We start from the raw sequence: 11664 nt of genomic DNA, 5'->3' as shown, positions 1-11664 counted from the left end.
AAGGTATGGCAGAGGATAGGATGGATGGATAGATCCTGCAGAAGGAAGCTTTGATGAATAGATCTAGATAATGCATAAAATAATGCATAAGGAGACTGGATGGATAGTAAGAGATACTTCAGAAAGAAGGGTGGTGAATGGATAGAGATGATGTAGGAGGGAGGCTGGGCTGGTGGATAAGACATCGAGATGGCCCCTGCTAGAAGAAGACATCCCATTGAACACAAACTCTGGCATGCTGCATTTTTATTTGGGCATATTCCACACACAGCCCACGCTCTGTACACCAGAGCTCCCACAGCTTTACACACAAGCTAAGAGGAATCCCAGACCCCACGAGGTTCCCTGGCCATCTCAGATATGCCGTGAGGAGCCCACGCGGCTTTGCTCCTCAGTAGCAGGTGACGTCGGTATCGGACAAGATCACAGACATTGACGGCGGTGGGTTTACCGGAGGCTTTGTCCACGCTCCGCTGGACGAAGGTCATGGGCAGACCCTCATGCCCCACCACGCAGGCGTACGTGTCCCCCCGTCCCCATTCAGATGCCAAGACATTGAGCTTGCTGTAGATGAAGTAGCGCTCCTCCTTCCCGGCCTCCCGGACGGGGCCGATGTTGGTGTAGGCTTCCTGGGGCACGGGTCGGTCCTGCTGGGTCCATGTCACCAAGATGTCTCTGGGCCGGAAGCCGGAGGCCAGGCAGGTGATGGTGGCCGATTCCCGGAGAGCCAGCTCCTCAGCGTGAGGAGGGAAGATGTAGACAGAAGGGTTACGGGGAGAGACCGCTGCAACAAGGAAACACCAAAGGGTTAATGGTGGGGGATGAGAACCAGGAGTCCTGGCTGCCATCCCCCACGCAACCCCCCTGCTATAACCCACTGGACCCCACCCCTCACTCTGCTCCCAGAGCTGGAAAAAGAAACCAGGAGTCCGGACGCTCCGTCCCCTTCTGTCTCATAGATTTGCACATTTCATCCCACCCACAAATGTGTAATGCCTAGTCTCACTGACCTGACGCCAGATCAGAGCTAGCACCCCTGGAGACGAAAGGACCTGGGTCCCATTCCCCACACCCTGAGCCAGCCAGCTTGGAGCTAGCAGCCCCTACGGGGGAAAGGAGGGTTCTTACCATGACTCTTGTGGATGCTCTTGACAATGGCCGACGGGATGTCTTGGTGCTTCACTGTGCAGGTGAACTCCTCCCCCGCCTGCCACTCCTCCACGCACACCCGCAGGATGATGGTTGCACTGTAGGTGCCATTTTCCTGCAGCACCGGCTCCCTGGAGACCATGGCCAATGAGCCACCGCTACCCCAGTTCCAGGAGACCTCCAGGCTTCCGCGGGTCTCCATGCTACTCACCAAACAACTGATGGTGGCGTTCTGCCCTATGTAGAGATCCTCCAGGGAAGGGGGAAGGAGAAAGACCTCCAGAGGATGTTGATTACAGTTTCCGTCACCTGGTTGGGGGCAGGAGGCAGCGTTGAGGCCTGAGATGGGTGAATACTCAAGAGGCACCAGCTGATAACTAAGTGCCTCTGTCTCAGGGGTGCAAAGCCCAGAGGCTGTTTTGGGAAGGGGCCGAGGGTCATTGGGGTGGGAAATAGGGCACTGGGTTCCCTGATGGAAGGGGAAGGACCCTCATCTCATGTGGTGTCGGGAACGACGGCTGAGGTTTTCCAACACACCCAGGGATTGGGATTCCTGGGTCCAATTATTATTATTTGGGTCTCTGGGTCCCATGAGCAGATCTGAAGGTCTCTGGCTCCGATGGGAGAAAGCCCCATTGTGGAAAACATGGCAGGGGACAGACCTGCCATGTTTGCTCAACTCAGGGTCCTTCCAGCCTGAAATTCATGAGCTCAATGAAGATGACAGAGATGGCAGCTGGGACACAGAGAGGAGAAATGACCTGCCCATGGTAATTCCTGACTCCTTTCCCCCATGCTGTAATCACTAGACACTACTCCCCTCCCAGAGCTGGGGATAGAACCCAGGAGTCCTGGCTCTCAGCCCCCTGCTGGAAGTACTAGATCCCACATCCAGAGCTCAGGATACAACTTGCATCCCCGAAACCCCTCCCCACTACACAGGCACAAGGTGCTGTTTATATTTTACCGCAGTGATATTCTGGCTGCTGGTCTCCCAAGGTCCCTCAGGGGTTGAGACCACAACTCTCACTGCAAGCCGATGTGGGAGTTGAGAGCGTGAATCCCTTTGGAAACCCCAGCACTGAAGCCTGAACTGGTGCTAGCTCCCTCACTCGCCCCTGGGGGTAATGGGGCCTTGACCATATTGGGATGAACAACCCTCTCATCGCCCTTTGGAAGCTTCAACTCACAATTCCCTGCCTTCACCTTGACCTTCAAGGTTTCATTCAGCGTCATGTGCCACACCAGGCAGAAATACTGGGGCCCTGCTTCTCCTTCCCCCTTGGGCCTGGGGACTCTCAAGATCCTCTGAGCGGAGTAGGCCTGGCCAGATCTGACGATGGGGCCACTGCTGTACTGGGAGGCAGGAACTATGGAGCCGTTGTGCTCCCAGCGGAAACTGATGTCTGCTGGGAAGAATCCAGTGACGTCGCAGAGGAACGTGTGGGAATCTCTCTTCCTTGGAGTTTCCTCTGGGTCCGGGCAGGAGACACTGGCTGAGACAGTAGGCTCATGGGCAGGGTAGGCTGGAAGGGACAGAGATGTGATATGAAGCTAATTTCTCTCCCGGAGATGGACTATGTCTCCACTGAGTCCCTCAGTCGAACATGTGAGGGGTGACCAACCTTGGCCATATTTATTATGGTATTTGCTGTTTTTCCTTAAATCCACAGCTCATGCGATGGCCAGGGAATCTCAGCTTTCATTTAATCAAAAAAGGAAGGGTCTGTCCCCACTGACTGCAAAGAAAAGTTTGAAAACATGATCCCCACCCACTCCCTTTAGCTTCCCGGCTCACCAACCAGAAAGCAAATGAAAGCAACCCAACATTTATTAAAATCTCTAGATTTCTTTGCACCCATTTCACAACTCTGTGGTTTGAAAAATTGAAAAGGGCTCAAAGAAGAGCCTCAATGATGATTCAACAGATGTAAATGAGAGATTTAAGGAGTTATATTAGTTCAGTTCAGGGCAAACTGAAGAAGTGACTTGATTAGTGTGTGAATACCTTCCCAGAGAGAAACTGTCGGGTACTAAAAAGTTCTTTAATCTAGCAGAAAAGGCAGAACAGGAACCAATGGCCGGAAAGTGAAACCAGTCACATTCAAATTCGTTGTAAGGCAACAATATTGGAAGAAAACCATCAGAACAAACTATCAAGGGAAGTGGTGAATTCTCCATCCCTTGAGGGGTTCCAATCAAAACGGGATGTGTCTCTAGATGAAGCTTTAGTCAAAGACATGTTACTGGACTTGATAAAGGGGTAAATAGGTGAAATACTCTGGCCAGGGAAACATGAGGTCTGACTAGATGACCGAATGATCCCTTCTGGCCTCAGACTCAATGAATCTAACTTTTATGGATCCTCCTCTATTTCCTCACCACCCTAATGGATTCTAGTGAATTGCAAGGGCTTCATTTTCCATGGCCAAAGCTGGTCTGAAAACATTCACCATTACTATTATTGTGGTGGGGTCTACTGGCTCAAACCAAGACTGCAACCCCCTCCCGCTAGGTGATGTACGGACGTGAAAGAGAGCTCCGTTCCAGAAACAGACACTGGCTGAAAGAAACCAAGGAGCCTTATCCCCACTTTACAGGCTCAGGCACAGAGCAAGAGTAAAGTGATTTTGGCTGAGTTTGCAAAGGGAGTCAGGACTTAAACACAGACATACTCACTCGTGTCCATGAGTGGCATATCCTGGGTGACTTCTCCAAAACAAGGAAGTTTCACTTTGCAAGTGAAGTTGGTCCTGCTCTTCCATTGCTCCAAGGTTATTTTGTGGGTGCTGGTGATGCTCTGAGTCCCATTGGCTTGTTCCGGGGCTCCTGTCTCCACCTCAGAGCTGGCTTTCCCATCCACTTCCCAAGCCACCTGAACATCTACCAAGATATAGCCCAGCACCAAGCACATCACACGGGCTGTCTCCCCAATCAGGTCATCGTAGGACGGCTCGGTGACAAAGACGGATGGAGCCACTGAGTTACCGAGACAGGCTGAGGAAATACAAAGGACTCATCTCAATAGGGAAAGAAGAGCAGAAGACTCCATGAATTCCCTGGGCCATGAAGGATACTACAGTGATGGGTGTTACAGAAGATTCGAGAGATACTGTCATTCCCCTAATTTTGTGATCCCTCAATTTCATGGGATGTTAGAAGGAAGGAAGAGAGAAACTATTGAAAAAAAAGCCTCTTTCTAGCTATCTAACAATCCCTTTCTGCCTCTCCATCTACACTTTCCTGTGCAACATCTATGGCTCCATCTATTTATTAATAATTATTCACATATATACATCCCCTTTCTCACTCCATCCATCCATCATACCTATCTTTCTATCCAACCATCATATCCATCTTTCCTTCCAGTCATTCATCCTTCTAGCCACAGGATCTATCTATCCAACCACCATATCTATCACTACATCCATCCATCCCTCTCCCCACCCACTCCCAGAATCCATCTCACTATTGTATTTCTATGTCACCCATCACCCTGGGATCTGGGCACAGTCCCACCTACCCTTAGGTAAGGCTGGTTTTTGAGTAACCCTTCATCCCACCCCGCCATGCATGGCCATAGCCCCTCACCCAAGCACTTGCTGGTGTTGTGCATGAAGTGCTCCGTTCCCCTCGCTGGGTGGGTCACTTTACAGGTGTAGACGTCCTCCTTCTCCCAGCTCTCCTTGGTGACGTTCACTCGGCTCTGGCCCATGTAGGAGCCGTCTGTGCCCTTCCAAATGGACAAGTCCGTGGTGGGAAGGTTCCCCTTCTCGCCATTCACCAGCCATTCCACTTTGGCTGCACCGGGGCTGAATCTTAGGCGGAGGCAAACCACCTCCAGCTGCTTCTCCAAGGTGTTGCGCTCACAGGAGGGGCCTAGGAGGCGAACCTCAGGATGTATGAGAGCCTCACATACTGGGAGCAAAGAGAGAAAATGGATACCAGGTCAGAGGCATGAATCAATTGCATTTGTACAGCTCTGAGGACAATGTGCTCAAGTCCTGAATGACAACTGAGAGAGGAAAGTTTTACCTTTCCCTCCTTCCTTCCCTCTGCACCATTTCATCGATCTATCACTCTGCCTAGGTCATTGCTCCAGCCATCCCTCCTTGTATCCATCCATACTTCTGTATCTCCATCTCTCCACCCACCTAGCCCACTCTCCATACCATCCATCCCTCTCTCTTTCACTCCCTACATCTTTCCCTCTTCACTCTCCATCCATACATCCATCCCTTTTCTTCTCTATCCTCCCTTCCATGGACTCTGTCATTCTGTTGCCCCACTCCCTCTGACACTTTATTGCACACTTCTGCCTCAGTCTTTTCTTCATTCTCTGGCATCCCAATGTAGCTCACCATTCGTGATCTCCACATCTATCTTTTTATGGGAGGGAGTGTGCTCCACACTGCACTGGTAGGTGTTGTTCACCAGGTCCCAGGCAGGGACGGTGAGCTGGCTGATGAGGGTGAAGGCCCTGCCACTGCTCTGTGCCGCGGCTGGGAAGGTCTTGATCCCATTGGTCACTGTGCCAGAATTCCACTTGATGTCCACGGGCTCCGGGAAATAGCCAGTCACGAGGCAGGCTACAGTCACCTCACAAGTGGAGCTCCCAGCAATGTCGTCACAACAGGGGAACAAAGGGAACACAGAGGGGGGTTGTGGGAGCTCTGTCAGAGAGAAAGGCAAGTCAGGACGTTAAGAACTGAGAATCCTAAACCCAAAGAATGGTGGGACTCCAACCTCATAGGGGGCTCTACAGAGCCAGGAGCCCTGGCTGTCAGCCAGCTCCCCTCTCTATTCCACCAGACCCCACTCCTTCCCAGAGTCCTGGAGAGAACCCAGGAGCCCTGGCTCCCAACCCCCATACACACACAAACCCACTAGATCACTCACTCCTTGAAGAGCTTGTGATGCATACAGAGAGATGTGCTGCAAGGAAACATTTGAATAGCTATTATCTCACTATCCTTCCCTTTCCAGGATCAGTCTATCCCCAGACCTACGAGAGGAGTGGGGTCTTGTGGCTTAGAATGGCGGGGCTGGGAGCCAGAACTCCTGGGTTCTATCCCCAGCTCCAGGACAGCAGTAAAGTCTGTTTTTTCACACACACGCCCCCCATGGCAGGTTCTCTAAAAGACACCCCACACACACACACCAGAGACTTCAATCTTTTCTGCGCTCTGCAGGCTTCATGACTGAATCTCTGGTGAAAACCAACAAACAACCAATATGGGCCAAAAAGGGGAAGTTGAGACAAGTGAAAGTTGTTTTTTCACAACAGCACTCGCCCCATCCAATCCAATTTCACACCTTCTCACCAGCTTCAACACTAAAAGCTCCTGAGTGGGCGTCACTGGTAGATAACAACCTATAATTATCTTTGATGACCATTGTGGGGGAAGAAGAGGGGATGTCCGACAGGCAAAGAAACCTCAGATGAACAATCCAAATGACACAGACCACAGTGGGACACATGGACAGAACCCCCGGTCTCCAGGGCCGGGCTGCAACCCACCATGGCTGATAATTTGGTGAGTAAATTAGAGGAAAGCGGCTGCTATTGGGGTGAGTACAGGGGGTGTTTTAACCCTATCAGAGTGAGCACCTTTAGGGAAGAAAACTTTGAAGAGAGGGGAGCAGGACTCCTGGGTTCTCTCCCCAACTCTGGGAGGGCAGTGGGGTCTGGTGGTTAGAACGGGAGTGGTGTGGGGGGAGGGATAGCTCAGTGGTTTGAGCATTGGCCTGCTAAACCCAGGGTTCAGAGTTCAATCCTTGAGGGGGCCATTTAGGGATGGGGCAAAAATTGGGGATTGGTCCTGCTTTGAGCAGGGGGTTGGACTAGATGACCTCTGAGGTCCCTTCCAACCCTGATATTCTATGATTCTATGACTCTATGGTGCTGGAAGCCAGGACTCCTGGGTTCTATCCCCAGCTCTGGGAGGGGAGCTGAGACAAGTGGGTAGAGCAGTGGGGGCTGGAAGCCAGGACTCCTGGGTTCTCTCCTCAGCTCTGGGAGGGCTGTGGGGTCTAGTGACTTAGAGCGTGGGGACTGGGAGCCAGGACTGTTGTGCTCTGTTCTCACTTATGAAGGGCAGTGGGGTACATCCCCCTGTGTGGACCCAAAACCAGGGCAGGGTGCAGAACATGGCTCCCCTGCAGAGCCTGGATATGCTGGGGAGGTCGGGATGGGTAACACAGGCAGCGCTGTGCCCCCCGCCCCCCACAGAGACAGGGGAACAGAGGTGCTTATCTCACACTCCACCTATAAGCTGGGATAACAGCTTTGAAAGGGGTCCAGAGCTGGGCTAGCAGGGGCTGCACATCAGGAGTGAGGGGCACCGGCAGGGCTGTGGGGGAGCCCAGGGCTGTGCTGGCAGGGGCTGTGGGTCGGGAGTGAGGGGAACCAGCAGAGCTGTAGAGGGAGCCCAGAGCTGGGCTAGCCGGGGCTGCAGGTCAGGAGTGAGGGGCACCGGCAGGGCTCAGGGGGGCAGGGCTGGGCTAGCAGGGGCTGCAGGTTGGGAGTGAGGGGCACCAGAAGAATTGGGGGGAGGCCAGGGCTGCAATAGCAGGCGGCTGTGGGATGGGAGTGAGGGGCACAGGCAGGGCTGGGGGGAGCCCAGGGCTGGGCTAGCAGGGGCTGCAGGTCAGCAGTGAGGGGCACTGGCAGAGTTGTGGGGGGCAGGGCTGGGCTAGCAGGAGGCTGGGGGTCAGGACTCAGGGACATAAGCAGACATGGGGTGCTCAGGGTTGGGGGGCTGAAACTAGAGGTTTGGGGGAACAGCTGAATTGTTTCTAAGGGGCTTTTGTTGTCTCCTCTCTTTAGCCCAGTCGCAAATATCTGCAACCAAAAACTTTCTAAACTGAGGCATAAATTTCCCTTTAGCATGTCCCTTGTCAGAGGTAAAACCCTAAACTCACCGAGTGTGGGAACATGTCTCTCTGAGCCGTCCCAGCCTCCCTCCACCAGCTCTGTGCTCATGCTCCATGCTGAGGGCCGAGCGTGGGGAGTTCCCAGCACAGCTAGATGTCAGCTTGGCTGCCTGGGGCTGGACGTAACTGGCAGCCCCTGTTCAGGCAACAGCTCAGAGTTCAGGCTCCTAATTTGGCCTTTCAGTTGAGTTGGCTCCGTTTTTGCGGCGCATTCAGCTGGTGACGCGTCGGGCTTCCTTTCCAGGGGGGATGAGCTCTGAGGTCTCCGGCTAAAGCCCACTGGAGATGCAGACCCCGGTAACTGCTCCCCAATGCACCTCAAGTTTGGGCTTCTAGAAAGTGAGGCCACTGAAATTCTTGGGAGATTTCTCCTGTAGAGTTTAGGAAAGTGTCCAGCAAAATCTTCGTCCAAATTGGTTAGAATATGAGTGTTTCTTGAGTGGGAATCTGGCTAGAAAGGTTGTGCGCGAGGGGACGTGAAAACCAGTCGACTACTGAGTTTGGGGGAAGGAAGGATTTTTACTCTAACCCCAGAACTCTGACCCTAAACCAAACCTTAAACCCAACTACTTAGACACCCAACTCTGTCCTAACTCCCTAACCAGGACCCTAACCCCAGTGGACAGAGGCACCAACTCCTTAACCCCAACACCCTAATCCTCGCCCTTTCCCTATAGTCCTATCCTCATCCTGAACCCTGGCTCTCTAGCCCCTACTCCCTAACTCTGACCCTCAACTCTGACCCTCTCGTCAAACCCAACCCCTAACCCTAACGTCCCAACCTTATCCCCCCAACCCTGACTTTAGATCGCTTAGGCTGCAATGGTCCTGGGATCAGTAGAGTCCTCATTCTTATTTCTCTGTAAAGCTCCCGGTGCAATGGGTCCCTGATCCTAGATTGGGTTTTCTAGACTGCTGTGATACAAGTACTAACGACTAATTATACCCCTAACCATAACCCCAGCTCTAACCCTAACCTCCCCACCTTGACCCTCTAAGCACCAGAGTTTTGATATCTCCAGTCTAGTATCAAGCATCCCAAAACAAGAACTATCAGAACTTGCAAATTAGTCCCTTGGGTTAGGAACCAAGAGTTTCACTAACTCCCTCTGAGAAATGGCATCAGACCCGGTAGGAATCTGATGGTTGAATGACTACAAAATTGGCTAGAAATCCAATCATAACACAACAAATATTGAACTTGAGAGTGGAAAGGTATTTGACCCAAACCATTAAACCATCACCCTTAATTCTATCACAGTAACCTCTAGCCCTTAACCCCAGCACCTAACCCTAACCCTTAATCCTCCTCCCCTATGTATAATGATAACCCGAACTCTAACCCAAAGGGCCCATATATCCTGGGTTGACTTGAACAGCCCCAGTCTTTCTTGTAATGTCCTGGGAACTCATTGGGGATATCTAACAATGTGCGTTTGAGCCATAGAAATGCTTACGAGCCAGTAGGGGCCAAAGATGTTACTGCCTAGGAACCTAATGAGAATATAACATTTACCCAAGCTAAAATCACTAGTACAACAGGGTCTGTGCAACACAAGTTAAATTGGGGACCCTGCTCCTGGTCACTCTGTGACTCAACCTCAAAGACGGGGGGTTCCAATCTCAGGCACCCACTTACACACAGACATTAACAAGAACTTGCAGTTGTCAACAGTCACACCACAAGCTGTCTGCTGTGCTGAATGGAGAGAGTGGGGCTCCGTTAGGGGACGCTCTCCCCCGGCATTGAGTGCTGGGCCCAGTGCCACGCTAGGGCCCCCGTGCTGCATGGAGCGGGGTAGGGGCTGCGTCTCATGGCCTCGCTCTCTCTCCCTTTGCAGCTAGCCCCACGGCCCCGTCTGTCTTCCCCCTGACCTCCTGCACCGGCGACGACACCCCCCAGGTCACCTTCGGCTGCCTGGCCAAAGGATACTTCCCCGAGCCGGTCACCGTGACGTGGAGCCCAAGCGTCGCCCCCTCGGGCGTGAAGACCTATCCCTCCCTGCTGCAACCTTCCAGCGGCCTCTACGCGCTCAGCAGCCAGGTCACCGTCCCGGCCAGCAGCTGGGAGTCTAACACCTATAGCTGCAACGTACAACACCGGCCCACCAGCTCCAGCATCTCCAAGGAAATCCCAAGTAGGGACAGCCTAGGGGGGAAGGGCAGGGGTTGGGGGTCTCTCAGCTCCCTGATCTGGTGACTGGTGCAGGGAGAGAGGATGGGAGCCTGCCAGTGCTGTGAGCCGAGGGAGTCACCACTGTGGGAGGAGAGATGGAGAGAGAGAGACACCACAGAGAGATGGGAGTGAATGGGGACAGGTAGATAGTGTTGGGTATGGAAAGAGAGAGACCACGCACCAAAGGGTGGAGGGACAAAAAGAGAGACCATGCAAAGAGAAGCGATGGGTGCTGCAATGCAGGGAAAGGGGCAGAGGGCTCAGTAGGGAGCCCAGTGCTGCAGGGAGTCAGGGGCTCAGTAAGGGGCGCCATGCTGTGGACAACAGGGTGCTGGGGCTCAGTAGGGGGCACTGTGCTGCAGGGAGTGAGGGCGGCCCAGGAGGGGTCTGTACAACAACTAACCCCTGCCACCCTTCTCCCAGAGCCCATCCCCATTGAACCCGAGGTGCACGTCCTCCACTCCTCCTGCAACAGCAAGCCAGGTGCCATCCAGCTGGTGTGCTTCATCTCCGGCTTCTACCCTGAGCCTTTGACAGTGGAATGGCTGGTGGACGGCAAGCCCGGGCAACTTTCTGGTGACACCGACTCTGCCAAGAAGGATGCCAACAGCCGAACCTTCAGGACCCGCAGCAATGCCAGTGTCTCCCAGGACGAGTGGCTGGAGGGCAAGACGTACACCTGCCAGGTGTACCACCCGGGCACCGGAAGCAAAAAGCAGGACCATGCCCACAAGTGCAGAGGTGACACTGAGCGGGGCCAGGCTGCCTAGGAAGGGGAGGGGGCACCGGGCTGGGCTCGAGGTGGGAGAGGAGTGGTGGGGGGAGACTGGGATGGGCTTTTTAGGAGACAGGGCATGAGAGGAGACCAGGATGGGCTTGGGCAGGGGAGACCCAGCGTAGTGGCTGACCCAGGCTCTCCCATCCCCAGAAGAAACAACATCTTCCAGCGACATCCAAGTCTTCCTGGTGCCCCCATCCCCCACCGCCCTGTACGTGACCCGGAGACCCATGCTCACCTGCCTGGTGGTCAACCTGCCGAGCGACTCCGGCCTCCGGGTGGTCTGGTCCCGGGAGAAGCCAGAGTCCATTAGCCCTGATCAGCTGGACATCGGTGACCAGTTCAACGGCACCTTCACTGCCTCCAGCTCCATGCCCATCTTCACCCGCGACTGGGAGGATGGAGAGACCTTTACCTGCAAAGTGGAGCACTCAGAGCTACCCTCGCCCCTCATCAAATCCATCTCCAAGAAGCCAGGTAAGAGGAGCTCAGGGTCCCTAAGGGGAAAGACTCCCCTATCCCCACCCCCAACAGGGGGGGATGCTCCTTAAGAGGAAGCCCCAACCCCCAACAACCTGGGATCCTGGCCCCTGAGTCCCTTTCCATCCCCAAATCCACACCCTCA

At 53.7% G+C, this 11664-nt stretch overlaps 1 protein-coding gene and 1 gene segment (V, D, J or C); one reads left to right on the top strand and one right to left on the bottom strand.

Moving 5' to 3' along the window:
• Positions 1-317: 317 nt before the first annotated feature.
• LOC125629492 (Ig mu chain C region-like) lies at positions 318-6546 on the bottom strand. The segment is given in 7 exon segments: positions 318-784; positions 1129-1458; positions 2340-2675; positions 3829-4146; positions 4741-5067; positions 5511-5822; positions 6474-6546. Coding segments are annotated over 7 exon segments (2089 nt in total).
• A 125-nt stretch (positions 6547-6671) lies between these two features.
• Positions 6672-11664, top strand: part of LOC125622444 (uncharacterized) — a 49467-nt gene continuing 44474 nt past the window's right edge. The window contains exons 1-4 of the mRNA XM_075118537.1: positions 6672-6720; positions 9927-10223; positions 10685-11002; positions 11190-11516. Coding sequence (XP_074974638.1) covers positions 6672-6720; positions 9927-10223; positions 10685-11002; positions 11190-11516 — 991 coding nt within the window. The remainder of the gene's footprint in view (positions 6721-9926; positions 10224-10684; positions 11003-11189; positions 11517-11664) is intronic.

This window comes from Caretta caretta, chromosome 13, assembly GCF_965140235.1.
Source record: "Caretta caretta isolate rCarCar2 chromosome 13, rCarCar1.hap1, whole genome shotgun sequence".
Taxonomy (NCBI): domain Eukaryota; kingdom Metazoa; phylum Chordata; order Testudines; family Cheloniidae; genus Caretta; species Caretta caretta.
The sequence above is the reverse complement of the archived record's forward strand: the minus strand, read 5'-3'. Positions and strand labels throughout refer to the sequence as shown.